We start from the raw sequence: 22,526 nt of genomic DNA on the forward strand, positions 1-22,526 counted from the left end.
GATTCGAGTTCTTTATCATTTTTACAGGTAAAAATAACAATTTCTTTAATAATCTAAGCTTTCTAGTATATTTTCTGTATGTTTTTAATAAGAAAATAGAAAGAAGAAACTCCACTTCTTGGTTTACTCATTAAACAAGCAAGAACATCGTATAAATAAATGTTACGTACGACGTAAGTTACGTCGTACGTAGAATATTTTATATTTTCGAGAATTCTAACACTAAGTTAGCGTTAGAATTCTCGAAATATAAAATATTCTACGTAAAGTTTAAAAAAAATACATTTTCATCAAATCTAATCAATATATTAAAGTAAAAAATAAAATAAAAAATGCTACTTTTAATGGCATAAAATCAGTAAAATGCCTTTCGAAAAGTTGAAATATTGAAGCATCATACAAGATCAATTTTTAAGAGCCCGAAGCTCATAGATTTTTATACCGATTCTAGTGATATTTTGGGATAATTATATTTAAGCAAATTAGGAAAAAAATAGCCAAACGTTATTATACATTTTCACGAATGTCGTGATTAAAAAACATGCAAGTGCTTATGTTTTTAGGACGTATGTGTGGTAGGAAATAGGACAACATGGCTACCTGCCGGACATGTATCCGTTTCCGAAACGATTTACGGCAGGTGGGGAACCCATTAGACTTAGTGTTTCCTGTTACGGTACAGGGGATAGAAAGCTTCATCTAACAGGAAACCGTGCGAATGCACTTTATCTCGCCAATCCAAGGATAAAGATACTTCCTTACATGTATAAAGATTTCGTAAGAAACTGCTAACTTTTTTTTTCTTATACTTGACATCCAGATTAATGACTAGTGTTTCCTGTTTCTTTACTCACTCTCCTCGACTTTGCTCCTAATCCTAATTTCGATACTTGATTACCACTCTAATCACTTTTGGGATAATTTATTGTTTGATAATCTCTCTGGCAGACTTCACTTCTCTTGCCAATGGGCTCAAAATCATATTTCAAACTTAATGATAAACGTTGAAAATTTGTAAGATTAAAATTTAATTATTAATTTTTAACAGGTTCGTGTCTGTCACACGTGTTCGATAAACTACAGAATTATCGTTCGATTTACGTAAACAAAATAGATTTTTTTTTAAATATACATTTTTATCCGTATAAAATACCGTTTAAAGGCTGGAAACATGATTTTAATTCTAAGTGATGCGCTTATCTCCCGCATCTTCTAGCATCAGTCTCGAAAAACTTCGATATTTTTAATAATAATTTTTAAAAAGTTAAGTTCTTAATAGTGTAATTTTGCAATTATTTTATAACTTATATATATATTTTTTTCCTAATTTTTTTATTAGTTAATTGTCCATTAGCGATAATAACCTTCAATCACTTCACTTAATAACATAAGTCGGAGAAGAGAGGATCAAATGATGCAGTCACGTAAGCAGTTGGAAGCCGTAGTTGTCAAATTGTCCTATTTTCTATCATGTGACAAAGCTTAGTGTCCACATGACACTACTTCTTATATAACATGTCATTTTGTCACTAAGATAGAAGACTAACAATGCCACATTTAGTAACAAGTGCAGACTTAATCCCTTTTTGAATATTTACTGTTGGGGTTATTGATATTTAAAAACGTTTGTCTCTATGTGTGTGTATATATATATATATATATATACACATGTTTGAAATAGCTACATTCCAGTAGCTTAGTTATGATATAGAAAAGGGCACACCCATACTCTGTCCATTGATCGTTAATTTGTAAGCACTTCGATAATTTAATCTAGTTTAGTATGACCTCTGTCGTTTGTTAAATGACATTAGAACACGCCTGTCGGCAAAAAGTCGCTGTGATTTATGTCATCTGAGAATGATCTTCGAACTAAACGATATGGAATTACTTTCATGGAAAATTCTTGATCTAGTTATGGTTTACGAGAAATTTTTTAAATGCGTTAAAATTGGGTTATAACGGGATTTCTCTTCGTTTCTCAGCACAGTAAATGTATTTTTCAACTGTATAAAGCGTTACAAATACGGAAAATAACAATATAATGCAAATTTGAGGAAAATAAAGTATTTTGTGATAATACAAGAAGCAAAACATTACAGAAATCGTGTGTATGTATGAAAATAAAATCAAGCTTCGAGTTTACATAAAATATTATAAAATAAATATAAAAAATAATATTTTATTAATTTTTATTTAATATAATTAACATTTTTAATAGATCTAAAAACACAAAAATAATACACAGAAACACCTGTGTACATGGAAACATTATTTATTTATTTATTTTTCTTTGGTCTGAACTCACTTTCCCTTTGTGAATCTGGATTCAAACGAAATATTCCTCAATATATTGCCAAATCCCTTATTTACAACGAAAAAAATGTATAATATCTGGTAAATCTAAGAGGAAACCAGCTTTTTCTAAAGCTGGTTTCCTCTTAGGAAGCCTCTTTCCTCCTACTAATTAACATTTCCTCTTACGAGAAAAACTAAGATTTTTAATTTATTAAAACATCAGAATATTAGATTAAAAAATAAAAGATATCGTACTTTAAATTACATTATAAAATAAAAAATGAAATATCAGAAATAAAACTGGGATGAGGATGATGCTGCTAAATCAGCTTGATTCTATTAAAATTAGGTAGAAAAATAATGCTATGTTCACCTTCAGAAAGGAAGAAAATCTTGGATTTGTATGTCAGAAGCATAAAATAAAGCAGCAGAAAACGAAAAAGAAAGGTTGAAGGAAATAGCAAAGATCTACAGCATAGGAGCTATATTAATGTTTGAGAGTCAGGAACACAGAGTAATGAGAGAAAAAGTATTTTGGATGTTGGAGAAAAAAGAATAACTAGAGAAAAAAAGAAAAAGGGAATATCTCAGACTTGTAGAGAAAATCACAGTATAGGAAGTAAAGAATATATATTATTCTTAAGAGAATATTTAAAAATTAACATATTCATTACAAAGAGAATATATAAAAGAAAATGATGTCAATTAACGGTTAGCTAACAAACTTTGCACAAAGTCATATTTAATGAACGGGACTATAAACGTTAATTTACGAGCATAACTCATATAATAATGAATCTGGCTGATCTATAATTGACATTAAGCCGTAAATTACGAGGAATCTGAATAATGAACTTCGTCAAATGGGATCAAAAGTGATGCGATTTGATAAAATAAAAGACGAAATTTTCAAAATTTTGCATGTATTTTTGCTGGAAAATTATTTCCCTTTACGTAAATTTCAAATATGTGGATGTGGGGATTACTTTTAAATTTGAAAAGTGGAAAAGTTGACGTAGTTTCGTAATTACGTTTCCAACGTCCTGGGAAAAAAATATGTAATATATTATATTTTTTAAACTGGCTTTTATTACTAGAAATTCTTTTGGATGAGTTAAACTAAATTTGGAAGGGAATTATTCATTAAATGCGGAAATGCATAAGAAAAAATGAAAAATAAATAAATAAAAAAACATAATAAAGTAATAAGTTGATGACTTCTACAAACTACTTTACTCAAATTATGAAATGAATGAAACTATTCTATTATTTTATAATGCATTTAGAAAATGATAAAGGAATTCTATGTAAATAATGCCACGCGATTTTTTCTTTATTTAACTTTCAATATTAATTTATTTTATACGCTTAAGTTAAATATAGTTATCTCGGAATTTAATAAGTTTACACAGGTTAAAAGGATCGTTTTAAGTCAAATATTTTTTAGGCCAGAGTAGGAAAAAAAAACCACTAAACACTGTCGAGGGTTCGAGCCTGACCGAAGGGCTGACACGTGAAGTTTTCCGGGTTTTATTCACGTTCCTAAAACCTAAATAGGCACCAGTTTCCTGTAGAAAGGTCTCCCACATATACGTAAGAGCCAATTTCCCATAGAAACACCTAAACAGGGGCCAATTTTCTATAGAAAGGCCTTTCACAGATAAACAGATGCCAGTTTCTCATATGTAGAAAGACCTCCCACATATAAGCAAAAGCTAATTTCCCATAGAAACACCTAAACAGCGGGACCAAATTTCTATAGAAAGGCCTTACAAGTGTCTACAAAGTGCCAGTTTCTCATAGAAAGGCCTCCTGGAATGAATTCCTCCTGGCAGATCGCTCGTGTTACGTTGCCTTATCCCATCAATCCAAAATATTTTCCCACATGCTAAACTGATGCAAGTTCTTTTTAACGTGTTTCGGCATCAAAATTTAATTATTAAATCTCTGTCCTTTTAATTAAAATTAAGAATTTTACATTTAATTTTCTTGCAATAAAATCTACACAAAAATTTATTCCAGAATTTTATTATTAAAGAATATTCTAAGTTCCAGACGTTAAAATTGATTTTGAGTATACTTTCGCATGGAAATTAAATCCAAAATATATAAAATTATATTTTTATCACTTAATTTTCATTAATAAAATATTTATAACATTAAACTGTAATATTAATCGCAATTAAATGATAAAAAAAATATAAATTTTTTTATAACTTAAATTTAATTTTCTTGTACTAAACTTTACGCAAAATTTATATATTATTGAGTTAATTCAGTCAAACCTGTGAACAACGGCCACTGACAAAAATACAAAAGAAAATGTCCGCCGTTTACAGGTGGCCGTTATTGGAGGTTCGACTGTAGTAAGGTATGTATTTATATTTAAAGCTGATTAAGTTGTTGAGATATAAAAATTTATTTAATAATAGTAAGTGAATGTCAACTTGTATACGCTAAGTAAATAAATAAATAAATAAATAAATGCGAATAAGATCTACTAATCATATAATCTACTATAAGATCTACTATACATATTAAATCGAAATCGTGATGAATTCATCTCATTTTCCTCGATTTTAATTAGACATTTTGCATTAATTACATAGAATTATCATATAATTTGCATAACTAAACAAATTAGAATTAAATAGTTTTAAAAGTTTAAAAATCTATTTTTATTTAATAATTTTCTACTAATTATTTACTTTATTATATATTTAACATAATTAATAAACAATAATTAAGTTAAGCAAATATAATTAAATCAATTTTTTAATGTAAATAAAGAACAGTAAACAAATTTTATACTTTTTAAAAATTAAAAAAAATTACAAACCTCTGAACAACGGCCACTGGCGGAACGTAAAATTGGCCGTTATTCAGAGGTTATTCTGTATGCATTTATGTTTAAAACAGCTCTTCAAAAATGGTCGCTATTTATAGGTTTAGAGGCTTAAAAATTAAAAAAAAGCAATTTATAAATGTTAACGAGAAATTATTTATTGCGACATCATCACAATGTCGGGCTGCAATTTTTCGTTAAAATGCTCTCAATTTTAGTAGTGTCTCGCCCCTGTAAATCATACTTTTCCTGTTAACAGTAGAGTTATGCCAGTTATTTTTTAACTCCATTCAGGAGAAAATTTTTAAATCGAAATAACGTGACGTCCGGTCCAAATCGAAAGTTCGTAATCGGGGCCTCCTACCCCTAATCTTTCTATATCTGGTCTAGACTTTAATCTATCTAACTCCGTTCTCGAGTTAAGGAAAGACAGACGAACGTATGCCATACATCTACAATTGCAGCCCCCCATAGAAAAAACGTTCTCGAAAATGGCCGTCGTTGGGAGGTGGTCGTTTGTCGAAGGTTCGACTGTATTTTAAAATAATTAATCAAACGAGTGGATTGGAATATCATTGTAAATTTTTGAATTTATAAAAATCTAAAGCGGAATTTTAGCAAGTTTATTCGTGTCTTATATAAAAAAATCGAAGAAAAGTAACTAAAAAAAATGAAAAGTTTACATAGTTATAAACTTTTATACATTGTTTTTTTTATATTAATATTTATCATAGTTTATAAAAGAGAGCGGCAAGCAAACATTTATTACACTAATACAAAAGTAAAACGAAGTATTGCAAATCGCTTAACGCAACCCATCTGCTGTAGTATAAGGAGTCACATCAAGCATCCAGTGACAGCCCAACAACCCAAAAGAACACTTCGCTTTTTCTCTCTAACTCTAGTCATTAGTCACAGAGACGCGTTTTCTGTCTAGTTCTTGTTAGCCCACATCTTTTCCCCCTCCTCCTCCTCCATTTCTTACTTTTCTTCCTCCTACCCAACTACTATCAGCGATAGTAACGACGTATATTAAACCATATAAGGGTATGATGTTTAAGGGTAACATGCGTAACGTTACTATCGTGTTACGCATGGCTAAACGTTGTAATTGCAGCAACACCTTTATAAACCCGGGATCAGGAAGAGACCAATGCGAATTAAGTAGTAACACCTTCACTCCACTGGAGCGTTAAATACTGAATAATTATTTGGAGTAAATAAAACTATATAAGTGTGGTGTTTGAAAATTTTTATTTAAACAATAAAATACTCTAAAAGATATAATTTGCATTCTAAATTTCACGCTAAAAATGTAAGTTATTTAAGTGATAATGATATGCTAAGTAACATCCTTGTTTTCTATGTTTCGTAGGCCATGTACTCAACGGGATGTCTCCTCTAGAAAATTCTATTATGTGTACTTAAAATGCTAATGTCTATATCTACAGATGTCAAAGTCAGATGTTTTTTTTAAGAAAAGAATTTATCTGACACGCTACGTTTATTTTTCGAACTTTAATGCTTACCCTTTCTCTTTTATAATTAGAGATCAATTTAAGAAGAGGAAGTTTAATGATTATTTTATCGAACGTTTCGATGAAGAATATTGCTTAGACGTAAAAATATTCGTTTTAATAACCGAGGAAATCTTAATTTATCCAAGTTTAAGGACAATGGTTTAATTTCATTATGCGATAGAATTTTTAAAGTAGAATTGATAATGCGTTTCATTGTTATTCTAGGTACAGACCCCATGGCATTGTTCTTAAACCAATTCACTCCCTTTCTGATTATTCTATAGCTTTCGTTTAATGCTCAAGAAAGTCGAGATAGGACTTTCTTCCTATCACGACTTCAGTATTGTTTGCCTTCTTTTTCTTATAGTTACATACTATTCTTCTTAACTAGACTTTCTCCGTACTCTTTGCTTTCGTAACTTCAATGCTACACGCTATATACATACTTCATCCACTTTTCTTTCGGCTTTATTCCGTAAATATTGAATATTTTCAAGAATTTTACTATTTGTTTCCCATAATTATGTCTCTAAACTTTACTATACATTTATAATTGCCTATCTAATGCTTCGTTATTTCAATTTTTACATCATTTTCAACGCTCTCCATAATCTTTTCAACTCGACATTTCTCTTTAAAAGAAAAAAAAATTCGATCTTCCAATTAGGAATCTTTATTTTTTATTGGATTTTTAGGAATTTTTAGATGTTATTTTCAATAAAAATTCTTTAATAATATTCAAAGAGATGATTAAAAAAATTTTATTATCTTCCTAACTCTAGAATTTCGTCTTCTCAATACCAAGTTTAAGTGATACTTTCTTTTAAAATGATCTTTCGAAATTATTATAAAAAATAGTTTTAAGTATAATAGAGATATTTTCTAAGTTTAAAATATATATATATATATATATATATATATATATTTTAAGAAACTTCTAAAAGATTTTTTTTTATAGAAGAGAGATAGAACGTGATCCAAAAATCAAATTCGTTAATGTTAAATTGGGAATTGAGATAAACTATATTTTACTGAACCGTACAGATTTAATGATTTCAATCCAAGATTTTTCTTAAAGTCTTCTTCTTTCACTAATAGTTGTTCTTTTTTTTTATAAAAATAGATATAAAAAAATAAAGTAAAAGTTTCTTCGTGCGTGTTCATGTACTCGTTATTTAAAAGTTTCCCCCTCTTATACACGATAAAATAATTATTAAAATGTAAATAAATCTGTTGATTATAAGAGATTTAATCTTAAGTTTTTGTTTTAAAAATGAATAATGATTTTATATCGATTTTTAAAAATATTTTTTTGAATTTTATCCACTTAAAACGTCGTAAAAAATTAATTAAAAAATTAAATCCTTCGTTCGCTGTTCTTACTTCTCTAGACTATATAATGTGAAGAAAAACAACGGTAAAAATTCTATATAAAAATAAAGGTAGAGAATAATAAAATAAAAAAGATTTTAATCTGAAAAATGATCTTTTATTATTTCTTTTTTTTTATAAAAACAATTTTCTTAATAAAATTCTTAAAAAAAACTATAGCGAAAAATTATATCAACTTTGTTAGAAGTAAGTAAAATTCCTATTAAAAAAATCAATATAAAGCGTTAAAATTAACTATAAAATTCAAAATAGAAACATATAAACTATACATAAAGAAATTTTTATATACTGTCAGTGATATATTTTATAAAATATCTGCGAATATTCTTTTAGATATAATGTTAGAAATATTTATAGTGACTGATGACAATAGAAAATAAATAATGAATAAGTAAAAGTTTTACAATAAAATTTTATAGATATTGAATAAAAAATATATAGTAGAATATTAGAAATTTATATGTTTGAGAACTTTATTCGTAAGTGCATTATTGGATACATCAAAATAAAAATAAAAAATATAAAAATATTACAATAAGTTGCACATGAAACGAATTCTTGAATCGAATTTAAAGACTTGAATAGTGAATGAAAAGTTATAGGAGAAAATTAGAGTTATATCATGATATAAATTTAAATCTAGAACAGGATTGAAGAATTTAATATGCTAAAAATGTAGCTGTGATCAGGGTGAGTTTACACATAAAGAAGATGCAGTAAGGCCTCCCATTATATAAGGATATAGTTTAGGGCCTCGCACAATTTATTGTTACTGATCGAGTAAAAGGCCTCTTAGGTTCAAAAGATTGTAAATCAGGCTTTAACTGTAATGAAGAATTAAATAATTAAATTATAAAAAAAAATTCAGATGGTAACTTTTAAATATTATGTAATTACAATGCCAAGTAGCCTATGTAGAATAAAGTACTAAAAATGTAGATAAATATTAAAATATCTTATAAATAAAATTTTAAAGTTGTTCAAAATATAAATAAACTTAGTTAATTTTTAATTTATTAATGTTTAAGTAGGAAATATAATTACAATCGAATGTTAATGGCCACTTCCGATGAAGGACACCTCTAAACAGCGACCGAATTTTTTAGGGGGAAAAGAAAAATGCATACAAAATAATCTCAAAACAACGGACACCTCCGAACAACGGCCATTTATTTAAGTTCACATCAGTGTCCGTTGTTCGGAGGTTTGTATTTTATTATCCATACAAAATAAATAAAACAAAATTCAAAATAAAAATGATTAAACTTCATAAAATAAGAATTACAAATAAAATAAATTTTCACAAAAAAATTAATAGTGATATAATGAATATCACGTGAATTTTAATTATAATTAAGTTAAAAAAATTAATTTTTCTTACAATAATAATAATAATAATAACGTAGAAAGCAATAATAAATTAAAAACTGGTGTTATTTTACGTTGGCTTAATGAAAAAATTTATTATTCAGATAATTTTAAGATTAATAAAACCGCAGAGTTTCCATAGAATATAGATAAAGTTATGAAGGGAAGAATCCATGCCCTGAATATAATTTATGAAGTTTATAATTGATGCCATTAATACCAATTAAGATATTAGCATAACAAGATCATTTGTGGAAAAGTTAATTGAGTAATCAGTCGTTAAAAAAGTAAAAAAATACCAAACAAAATAAGAGTTAAAACATCGTTAAAGATTAAGTTAACGTTTAAAATTATTATTAATTATAATTAAATTTAATTGATAATTAAGTAAAAAAAAAGACAGTAAAATTCCTGTTTATCATGTTAAGTGGAATTAACTTAAATGTAAGCGATAAAAATGATTAATAGGCGATAATAATAATAATAATAATAAATTCGGAAAAAAATCTTTTTTATTATTTGTTTTAGACGTATTTATATCATTCTAACTAAAAATTAAATTAGAAAAAATATAATTTTTACGACTCAAATAGAATTATATGTTTCGAGTAAGTAATCATTCGTGTAAGTGGTTACCATATTGATTATTATAAAGAATAAAAATTTTGTTTAATTTTATAATGGAATTTTATTTTAAGTTAAGAATTTATATATTTATAACCTACATAATTTTATTTAAATAATATTTAATAAGTTTTATATATATATATTAAAAATAATAATTCGTTAAGTTAATGGTATCGAAGATTAATCTTATTTTCGGGTCGAGATGATAATTGATAAAGGTTAAAATTTATTAATTATCCTTTAAAAATTTAATTTGTAATTAAAAATTTAATGAATTTATGTAATTTTTTAATTATTTTTAACATTTTTGTGTAATAATTATCGGTAGAAATCTGACGAATTAATAGATAAAACTGCGATATTCCGAGGAAAATTATGGTTTGAAAGAGAAAAAAATTTAATAAAAGTTTATAGATTATCATAAATACACATAAAGGCCTTAAAATTCTACGTGAAACTCGTTAAGATAATAGCTGAAAGGGCGGATTTATACATATGTTTTATTGCTGTTTTTACTGGAATTATCATTTTGGCTCATGAGAATTGAGTACTTATTGCAGTTTTTTATGCGAAAGAACGAGCTTGATAATTAAATTTTGGGAAGGGAAAAAAAGGTTAATAAATGCTTGTAAATTATCATAAAATATGCATTTATACCGTTAAATCATCTGTAAAAATTTCTTTTAAGATAATAAATAAAAAGGCAGATTTTTCTCCCCCTCCAAGACAGCTTACGATAAATTAAATAGTGAGCTTATCGTGATCATTTTTGTACGTAAACAATTACATTAACTAAATTTCCGATGAAGATAATCATTAATAAAAATTAACATTAGCATAAATCAATATTAGAACACATTAAGATAAATAAAACTGCATCCTTTACCACTGGATTATCGCCAAATTATCAAATTTAGATACATAAAAATCACTGTCCTAGACGATAATTAGATTGGCTCAACGTAAAGGAAAGATAATAAAAGCGTGTAGATTATGATAAATCCTCATGAAATCCTTTATATTATTGTTATTGATAAGTCGAACTAATTCAAAACATATTGTAATTTTCTATTATAGGGCATTTAAGATAATAGATTAACGTCAAATGCAGCTTAACGGCTACCTATTGGAGGCTTCCCTATACGACTTCATACTAATTACTTTCTATAGATAAGCTTAATTTATAGATAATGTCATTATAATGAAGCGAAGGCAGATCAGATAATATATTAAATCTGCGTTTGATTGAGTGGTTGTTATTCTAATAGCGAAGCGAATTGGCTAATTGCTATTATGTATTTTGGCAAAAGAAATATTCATTTCTATAGCGATTTAACGTTTTAGCGATGATAAGTTTATATATATTATATTAGAAATACGATAATACTAAGTTTTCTGCAGGAACATTTACTAGAAATGAGTATTTTTCGTGAGGATATGCGTGAAAAGCGCTTTATTAATAGCGCGCTATACACGCGATAATCTTTAACAGTTTTCTGATCTTACGATCGTCTTGGGACTTAAAATAAAATTAACTGAGAAGAGTTTGCTACCATCCTCGATATGTTTATAAGAATTAATTATGTTTCGAGCCTTTTTATTGGCTTTTAATCTGGAAATTCCTCAACAATGACTAAATATCGAACGTGAGATCGCGACGCATCGCTTCTTACGTGAATATTTGTTGTTTTAAACGTTATAATTCTCTTATTAATTATTAAAAACGATAAGTAATTATTTATTAAACTGAAATTATAAACGTCATTTTTTTAAAATATTTTTTTCGTGAGTTATGTGCAAAATTATCGAGCGCGACGCGACGCGATGCGAATGGCGCGCCTGGTTAACTCCGAAATTAAATTTATTTCATTACTTATATATTATATATACACTGATAAGTTACCGATATATAAATTCAGTAAGTTGTTACGCTTTATATTTTAAAGTCAACACGTTTCCGGTATTTAAATAGATTATAAAAAGTAGAAATATACTCGATATTGTCGCGCCGCTTCGCATATTAATAATTATAAAAACGAATGCTGTTAAATCTGTACTTGTACAAAGATTGATGCTGTCTGAAGTGAATATAAGATATTAAATTTAGAAGAGAATTTATATGTAATTTTAAAGAATTTCGATATTTTTGCGCTATTAAATCGCGTCGCAAAGCCACTCGCCGCGACATAAATTTTGCGTCACTGATACATAACTTCTTGTACCCAAATTTCGATTTAATCTGTTTATTTAACTTCAATTTAGTGATATATTTAAGTTTTAAAGTACAGAAATCATTAATTTCTGAAATATACAAGATGTTTTTGACGATAAAGTCGCATCGCGTCGCATCAATCACGCGACAAAGGAGAAAGTAAGTAAGAAACAGAAAAGAAAAAGAAAAGAAAATAAAGATAAACGCTTCGAATTCTAATTGCTTATTCATATTTTCTGCTTAAAAGGAGAAAGATATCGCGCGTAATACCTTAAATATTACAAAAAAAAAAAAAAAAAAAAAAATCCGCGAAAGAAGAGGAATAAAAATTTAAATCTTATACTTTTTATTATTATTTTTTTTTCTAGTTAAAGACGAAAAAAACAAGAAAAATTTATTTCATATTGAAAGTTTTCAATTTTAAATTTCGAAAATAGTATTATTTTCAAAACCATCATTCCAAGTGAAGATATCTTAAACGAATTTCCCTCGAGCGACTCTTAATGTATAGAAACACGTCTGACCTCATCGCAAAAGGATAGAAGGAAGAGAAACACACACACTCACACACACACAGAGAGAGAGAGAGAGGTAAAAAAATAGAAGAATAAGAAATAAAAAAAAAGGGAAATCAACATGCGATCTAGCGTGAGTTACAAATAAAAATGGAATTAAAGTGCTATTCCGGTGTTACTTACAGTCTTAAATTTGGCCAGAATGATATCTAAGATTGAATGAGGTCATTTATTTACGATTTATATGTAAAAATACTTATATAAATGAGCACTTTCGAATGGCTAAGTGACGGCATCGGCGGGTCACGTGACCGCATTGTCACTAATCATCATCCCGGTTACCCCACCCAGAAAATAGCGGAAAATTGGCCGGCCTGGCTGCGATTAACAATGACCGCTCACCTATAATATATCAAATTTTATTGATGCACTGGGGGTGGACTGTCGTGACGTCAGTGACTTTGCGGGTAACGAGAAACTTCTGATAAAAGTTGATCAAAATCCCTTTAAGGAAGACGATTTTTTTTCTTTTCTTTTCCCCCTTCTTCTTTGCCGATTTTTACGATGTTTAAGGTTTATTACAGAGGATAATTGGCTAAACAAATGTTTGCTTTAAATTATAATCCCGCTATTCCACAGTTGATATCCTTGCTAATCTTAATGTAACTGGATCGGGTTTCGCTGGTCTTCGCAGATTTTTATTTTTATTTTTATCCTTCACAAACTTAATACACGTCTATAGGCACGGGCATCTATAATTTTAATCCGTGAGTTATCCTCCCAACGTGCATAAAAACACGAATTGTGATAAATCCCCGCTCTTGTATAGCATCCCGTCGTATAAATATTTTATCACAGATCAATTTTCTAGTAAAGTTTAAGTAACCGATACAGTTCAAAAGGCTAATTGACACAGAATTAACTATTGTGAAACAGAGTTGAATTGCTAATTTACTGGTTTATAATTCGACATTAAGTACTAATTCAGCATCCTTAATCAAGTGATATTTGGCGTGCACGGTAGGAAATTTTAGGAAAATTCGATTGTAAAATAAAGAAAAATATTATCGAGTTGATTTATTAACGATTTAATCCCACTAGACTACATCACCTAAGCATCGAAATCCCCTAAGTAATAAGCCGCGTGGGGTAGAAAGAGTTTATCAAACTACAGTTAGATTTATAATAAGGGGAGAAGACAAAAAAAATAAAAAGATTAAGTTTAAGCTGAATAACTCACCATGTCCCGCAATTGTTAGTGATGCTATCGTTAGTAAAACCAGTACCAGTGCACGTGCGAGCCACTTGTCCATGACGTGTGCTGCCATACAAGTAATCACAGGGACTCGACACTCGATCGATGCACAGTCGGACTCTGGGACTATACATCCGCTTTCTCTGCCTTATACCATGAAAAAGCCTTCCGACGCCTGCGTACTGCGATCTTCGCTCATTCATAACTTGCATAAACTCATTAAAGACCCTCCACAACGCGTTTCTTCAACGAAACATATGGAAAACTTACTTAATTTTAAGGAAGGTTAACTACCAGTAACGATTGCCTTCTCGTCTTTCTCTTCTTTCTATTTTTCTTTTCTTTTTTTTTATTCGGGGGAGGGTAGAAAGGTTCAATGAAGCGTGATTACGTCCAAGTAAAGCTTATTGAAGCGTCGTAGGGAGGAAAATCCACTATTATTATGTAGCGACACGTCAAATAGAATATTTTTCTGTCAAACGGACTTATTTCCTCTGACAACTACCCTAATTAAGGCATATTTATTGATATTCCGCTTTCTGAAACACGTTATCCGATCTATTGATAAATTTTTTCCTGAAGAGATTTAAGTTTGACGAATTTTCTTTGCAGTTTTCTAATGTTCCAAACGTTGAATTACGAAAAAATATATATATTCGTATGGAAGTTTTAACAGTCCCATTACCGAATTTAAATAAGTATTCGAGAGAAGTTTGAATTAAGTTTTTAAACTTAAAATGCAAATTTTGATTGATTTATCCACATTTATCAGCATCACAATTCGATAATAAAATAATCGTCCATTGATTTATTTAGATAGAAAAAGATAAGAATTATTTAAATTACGATTTATTTACTTTCTAAACAAAATTTAATCGATATTATAATGTTAATATAGTAACAAAGTAGCTAAAAGTACAGAAATTTTCGATCGGATTTAAATCGAGGAAGCTGCTTCATTCAGAAGATGCATCGTTCCAATGGTATCACCGTTCCAGGACGTGGTTTGCAGCAACATTGTTGAGGAATAAGATAATTTTGTGAATTCTGTTTCCTTCACGCCATCATTCTCTCTATCTTTCGATTTTTTTTAATATTAAGAAAGAAATTTTGCAAAAATTTTTTTTTTCTTCCTTTTCGCAAACTTCCTCTTTGTTTCTGATTCCGAAATCTCTTTTATAAATTACTTTATTCTTCTTATTTCCTGCATATTACAGAAATTTCCTGTTATATTGTTGTATATATTTATATCTGCTTCAAAGAACTTAAACATAATAATTTATAAGGAGAAAATTGAATGTCTACAGTCAAGTAAACTTTATAAACTTTCGAAATAAATTTAATAATATAAATAAATGAAAAACTAATTCTGAATTGTTTAAGTTTAATTTAGAGCTTAAATTCTATTTTAAAATATTTATTTCAGTTATTTTTTTTATTTAGATAGAAAGATGCTGCCTCATCACTCGAAGATGATGATGAGAAGAGATTATACAGTATCAAATTTTTAAATTCACTACGTTCTCTCTCATTTTTTAAATATGTAAACATTAATTTTCCGTTCAAAATCTGAATATAAAATGCATTCTTTTAAAGAAAATTGTATATTATTTATCGTAAAATATTGTAGATATTCATTGCACGAATTGAAGGTAAGATTCTATGGTTTATCGTAATAATGGTTTATTGTAATTGAAGGTAAGAATGGTTTATTGTCTTACATACCAAGACAGTGATGGAGAAAAGTCAGGAAACTCTTAATCACAACGCAATTATCATTATTAAACTATCAAAAACCTATAATGTAACGATAACGTTACTCCTCCTAAAATCACAACAAGGCCTCGGAGGATGCATTTAAAGAGGATAAAAGAGCAATTTAAAAGATATCACGCTTCAATATATATCCAAACAATATATGAACACTCATTTAAAAGGGAAATCTCATTTTTTTCCTATTTATTTTTTTTTCTTTAGAAGAAAAGAACAAATTGCTTAATCAGTATGGCGTTAAAGCGTGCTGCAGCTTACAAATAGGGAGAGAGAAAGAGAGTCCGATAAGGAAGTAAAAGAGATGAATTATCGATCTGAGTGATAGACGAAAAATTTAGAATAGATTTGCTGCACCGATACTTAAAACTATTATTATAGATCGAAAGGAAAGAAGAAGAAGAAGAAGGAAAAAATACATGGAAAGAATTTACCCTCCCTCTCCCAAAGGAACCGGAATATGATTAAAAAAATATCTTAATTTGCATTTTTATTATTTTTCCATTTTTAATTTAGGTGATTAGGAAAATCGGAACAGATTTCCCGATACTATTCCTACTCTTATCATTTACACACCATCGAAATGACAAATACAATTCGATTTTATTATTATAATTTTTGCAGGTTTTATTCGAAAAAAAAATAAATATTTTACTCGCGAAATTTAATATTTATTTTAGTTTTTCTTACTGTTATTTATTCATTTTATATACGATTTATTTCTCTTTTATATCTTTTCACCTGTTAAGAATTTTTCTATTTTTTTTTGTGATCATTCGTTTTGATTCCATTTTCTATGTTTCTACGCCTATAACTTCTTTCTATAGCTTTGAAACTCTCTCAAAATGTTATAAATATACGCGAATTCAAAACAATTCTTACTTTACATTTACTTTAGGCAAGTATTTTCTAATTCTTTATTAATTTCTTTAAATTTTTCTATCAACTGAAATAGCTTACTCCACTCCAACAATTATCTTATTTAATTCTTTATAATATAACTTTTGAAAATTATTTGTTTCCTTAACTCTTATAAATTATTTTCACTTAGAGCTAAGTAAAGTATTATTTTTTCTACATTATTTATATATAATTTTTTAATAGTTTCCAAGCTTCCTTTGTTAACTTTTCTTGGAATTTCTTAGATTTATCAATGGATAACTCGAAAAGAAAACAGAAAGTCACGCAGTTTAGAGTTATTTAGAAACTGTTTGATATCTTTTTTTTATATTTAAATGTTTTAAATAATTGAATTTTCCTATATACTCTTTACGAGATACTTTCCATTCTATTTTGTACGTTTTCTGAGGGAGCATTCGGGAAATATATACTTTTAAATGTTTTTTATAGTCTTAAAGATGTAAGAAGATGTTTCTTACTGTGCTTTAGATAACGTTAATGTATAAAATTTAATTTAGATCTTCTATATTCTTAATATGAAGCGGTCTAAAGGGCGGATTTTAAGGGTTATCCAGCTAACGATCCATTGAGTTGCGGTTATAATTCTTGTCAAATTGTATTGTTTAACGATTTTTTATAAATTTAATGAGATAATTTAATAAATAAATTGCAAAATAGCCTTTAAACTCTACGTATTTTATGTTATGAAGCCCTTAAAATCATAACTGTTTGGCTCAAAAATATGTATAATAAGAAGTTTTCTTTTAGACTGTTTTCAACGTAATTTAAAGTAAATAAATTAAAAGAAATTAAAGAAATTACATAATCATATTTTCTGGCACGGAATACTCAAAAATATAAATAGAACCAAAACAAGCTCAAGAACAATGATGAGGTTTGCTGGCGAGAAGATCTTCTTTTCTGTAGTAAAAAAGTCGTTTTCTTAGTAGGAAAGCTGTTATACCTTAAAACATAAAATTCTCGATGTGTTGTTTTATTATTTTCCCAAGAACCATTGAATTAAAAAAGAAAGAAAGAAAGAACAGAAAGAGAAAGAGAGACGAACGAGGTTCCCGTTAGAAGGAAACAACATTTAATTCCATTTTCGTATTTTTAATATTCGATTATCAATAAATATCAAATAAAAAAAGATACATTCGATTATTTTCTTTATCTTTTATGTAATGTTTTCCACTTCTTTTGCTCTACTTCTTCAATTCAAACTTAAATAGAACAGGTGAATTTCCTCTCTTTTTCTCAGACCGCAGCTGTTAAATCTTTCGATGCATCTTTCTTAAATACTTAATTATTTAAAATGGTCTTGGACCCGTTTCTTACCTTGGTAGATGAGATTTTTTTACGTATTTTTGTTTTAAAAAAAAGAATAAATCAAGCTGCCATTAAGTAACACTTCCTTGTTTATTGATTACTCTTCTCTCAAGGCTTTTTTTTCCTACTTCGCCAGATGTCTGAACGACTAAGAGTAAAATTTTGAGCATTAATTCGTATTAATTGTAATCTCCAGATCCGGAAACGGAGTGCTCATAGCCTTGACACTATGAAGATTTTAGAAACAGACCATTCTTAATGTGTAACACGACACTTGACAGCTTCTTGGTGACATTTCAATCGCACAATTTCCCAGTGAATAATATTAAAATATAACATAACGCATAGATCTTTGCCACGTATAATATATCCGAGATGGTAATAAATTATCATCACTCCCACGTGAATAAAAATAGTACCGATGACGTCATGAAGGTCTCCACCCTTTGCACAATTTTTAAATCTCAAAATAGGTTATTAAATAAAAATCCAGTTATAATTTTACTCAACGTGCTACTGATAAGCCTTCAACTTTTGTATCAATGGATGAGGAATTGGGGTGTGGTTCCTGAGCCTCTAACCCCATTTCTTGAGATTTCTCATTTTCTATTCTTCATGCGGTTCGAAGATTAAAATCTGTTGCATACGTGGTTTGATTTTGATTAGCATTTAATAAATATAAATCCTAAATAAATGATAAATATTAAATGATAACATCCATGTGATAGAATTATGTGAGTTTCTCATGAAGTTTGTTACCTTGTAACTGTTTTTTTCGTGAAAATTTCTCGATTATCGACGTTAATATAGTTAAATAATGGTTCCTTAGAGGAAGATCTACATTTCTGATTGTGATTTTTTTTATAAAAATCGAGATATTAAGCGCGATTTTAAGGATTAAAAAAGTATATCTTTCTGATAATAATTCGGGTCGTATGTATAGATTACAAGTGTGATAATAATTTTAAGATAATCATCTATTTATGGGGTAAAATGTAATTTAGATTACGTTCCAGTTAAATTTTTAGATAATATAATCGCAAGCCCCATGACGCTCGTATTAAAGATAATAGTTGGAAGACAATTATGAAGTGTGGATTTTTAACTACTTTGCTATCAATTCTGTAAAGTTTAAAGGTCATTATTATCATTATTCATCCCGTTAGTGACATTTATCATAAGTTTATACCATGACAAAATAATAAAAAGCATAGCCTAAGGGTTTATACGATGCTAAAATAGGAAATTACTCGATTATCTCGAGAAAAAATTAGTTAAACTTCTTAAAGGATCATCCATTTTTGTTAAGGAGTTATGCATAATTAAAGAGATTATCGTATTTATTATGGGATTATTTGATTATATATATAGCCAAAATTAATATAATTATTAAAGGTTTAACATAATCACCAAAAGATAATTTCATTAACATTATAGTAAGGGAAGAGAGGAGGACCCTCCTCTACAAAATTGTATTGTAATGAGCTTATTGCTAGTCCTATAGGAATGTTAAGTAGGATCTTAAAATGTTACAGAGATTATTCAATTGTTTGTTAGGCAGAGTTAACGGTAAGGCAGAAAAATGTAATATTGTTAATAAAGGAAAGGAAGGAACAGGATCTGGAAGCAAGAATATTTGATAGTGTAGGTTTAGGAAGTTGGGAAGTACAGCATCGATTGTTAGCTGCAGGCAGAGTGAAGTGGTGAGTAATTGTCAATTAATTACCGACACGAGACAATTAAAGGACGCACTTGAAGAGCTAATCTCGATAGATAGCGCATCACTTCCTCCTTTCCTCTATTTTTAGAGGGTAAAAAGAGTGTATCTCTTTATTAATTTGTCTCTTCGAACCAAATCCCTTTTTTATTTTATATATTTTTTTTATTTTTTTTCCTTTCTCGCTACTGTTTAATTGACTTACACTCTTTCTTCTCCTACCCCATAGGGACTGTTGGGTTGCTTGGATGCTTTCATCCCGGTTATTGCCAAAGGAAAAGTATATGAGAGGAGCGGTTTCGGAGAGGAAACTTTCATACAGAATTATATTAACACAGTAATAATAATCCTTCTATTAAAAAGATAATTATATTGCTTATATTTACCGCAATCGAACCTATTAAATGCAATTTTATTAATAGCTAATTCGTATTTTTCCTCCATATACGGAGCGGCCCCAAAAGTCACTCAACCATCGTAAATTTCTCATACTCATGTGCTTTATTACTTACAAAATTGACTTAAAATTAAATCTTTCGGGTTATATTTACAAATTAAAACCCGTTAACAAATTAAATTATCACTTTTTCAAGTAGTTCGCTTCAGCTATTCGCTCTGTTCGAACCACCCTGTATGTCAGAAAATATAGGTTAGAGTTAGTTCTTGAGAAAAAAATCATTTATATAATAAATATAAAAGATCATTTCTATCAATTTTGCTATAAAATCGAGCGATTTAATGCAAATTTATTTAGAAATTAAATAAATAAATAAGAAAAAGAATACGAAAATTTCTTTTGAGAGAAGAACAAAATGTAACTTGGCAATTTTTAAATATGTAATTTGGGCGGAGTGACATTACTATGTAAGTTTGAAAGAGGTAAAAGAGGCAAAATTGAGCTTTTTTCTCCATTCGGAATTTGACCGAATCGGACGAGAAAAGCTCAACTTTCAAAGAAAAATGCTTTTTCTATCCGTGTCAAGTGAACATACCAAGAAAATCCGGAAGTTTTGTAGAAAATACGAAGGTATATAAAAATTTTTTTTTCCTTTATGGTCCACATCATCAGATTCGACGTTTAAAAATACAGGAGAGAAGCTGTAGTAAAGAAGAAGAAGACGAAGAAGCGATAATTAAGATGGGAATAACCCAGGTGAATGGTAGAAAACATTTAACATAATTGAAAGTATTTCTGGAAATGATCTGTTACCTGACCCAATAATTCTTTTCCCATTTAATTAATAAAAATGTTCTATTTTCAATTGATTAATTAACAACCTGTCATCTGTATCTGTGCAAAATATAATCGGAAATAAAGAAAGAAAAAAAAACCGGAAAATTTTACACAAAGGAATTTTAGAAACTACCGAGCAATATCCGTTGTTTATGGGCAATACCAGTAGGCGATCACGTGAACGGAATTCGACATCATAAATCACGTGGTTAACTACAAAATTTGTGTTTATGTACCATGATTTATCACGACAGAGGAACGAGAATTTTGCTTTAAATAATTGATTCGGGTAAGAAGAGGAATTGTACGAATTTCTTAACAATTTTTCTACGAAATCACGTGAATGAATAACGTGCGCAGATAATACAATTTTTGTAAAAGTAAACAATGCATTAATCACGTGATTAAAAATCTATTTTTATGCATTTTTCCCCCTGCTCTTATCTCGATTACTTACTTTGCATGACCCCGTGTGTTATCTAAAAACGATAATAAATTAATATAAAAATACATTAAAAAATTATATATATATATTTTATATTAAAAAAATTTACATTTATTTCAATTTTTTCCCCCTCTTCTTTACTCTTTCGATCATATTTGTATTCCAGGAAGAAGCACGGAAATGATTTCCATTGCGAAAAGGAATTTCCGAACTTCGCTGTTTAATGACTTCTAGTCACGTGATCGCCGGGAAATATCTCCCCAATCACGTGACAAAGAAGATAATAGGGCATCGCTCTTTTAAATTCTACATTTCGGCTAAAAAAAAATTATCAGAAATTTCAAACCATTGCTTCTGTCCAATGATATAATTGTCTACTTTACAAACAAGCCACGTGATTGTCTGGCAGATTCAATTAAACACGAATTTCAGTCCCGTAGTCAATTTTTAGCTTCGAATCACACTCTATCACGTGATAAGGGCTTAGCAAGTATTGGCTTAAGATAACTGAATAACCCAGTTACTTAACTGATAAAATAAACTGGCCAATTGCGTGAATAGTAAGTCACATGATTTCCTACACGACCGGCAGCGATCAGTCTGGGATAATCACGTGACTTTGTAAACAGCTGTAATGTGGTCACGTGATTCTACACTGCGAAATCACACGATTTCGTTGGATGTTGAAAGACAATGGCGTCCATGTATTGAATTTTAATTATTTTTAAAAGATTACTTCATAATTGCTGTCGATCGCGTGGAAAAGTCTTAAAGAATTTCGCATAATTATGTTTTAATTACGTTTAGCGATCACGAAGAGTTTAATTACGATTAATACTGATAAAAATCCCCTCAAAAATTAATTCTATTAAATGAAATAGTTAATAACACGAACGTAATTCTCGCAGAAGGAATGAAACTTGAGCTTGATACTTCGACACGAATGAGACTTTTAATTATCTAAACACAATATTTACTTTAAAAATAATAATAAGACAGTTTTTATCTTTTAAAAAATTCAAAACAAGATAAAAAAAAAATATATATATATATAAAATAAAATGAAGAGAGGAACTCTCCGAAGAGATGCGAAGATTAG

At 28.7% G+C, this 22,526-nt stretch overlaps 1 protein-coding gene across 2 annotated transcripts in view; it reads right to left on the reverse strand.

Annotated features, from left to right (window-relative positions):
• LOC136976467 (lachesin-like) overlaps positions 1–14,168 on the reverse strand; it is a 64,188-nt gene extending 50,020 nt beyond the window's left edge. For both annotated transcript variants that reach the window (XM_067271752.1, XM_067271751.1), the window contains exon 1: positions 14,018–14,168. In XM_067271752.1, the coding sequence (XP_067127853.1) occupies positions 14,018–14,105 (88 nt within the window). In that variant the 5' untranslated portion in view covers positions 14,106–14,168. The remainder of the gene's footprint in view (positions 1–14,017) is intronic.
• Positions 14,169–22,526: the final 8,358 nt, after the last annotated feature.

Source organism: Centruroides vittatus, unplaced genomic scaffold, assembly GCF_030686945.1.
Source record: "Centruroides vittatus isolate TY-2023 unplaced genomic scaffold, ASM3068694v2 contig_400, whole genome shotgun sequence".
Taxonomy (NCBI): domain Eukaryota; kingdom Metazoa; phylum Arthropoda; class Arachnida; order Scorpiones; family Buthidae; genus Centruroides; species Centruroides vittatus.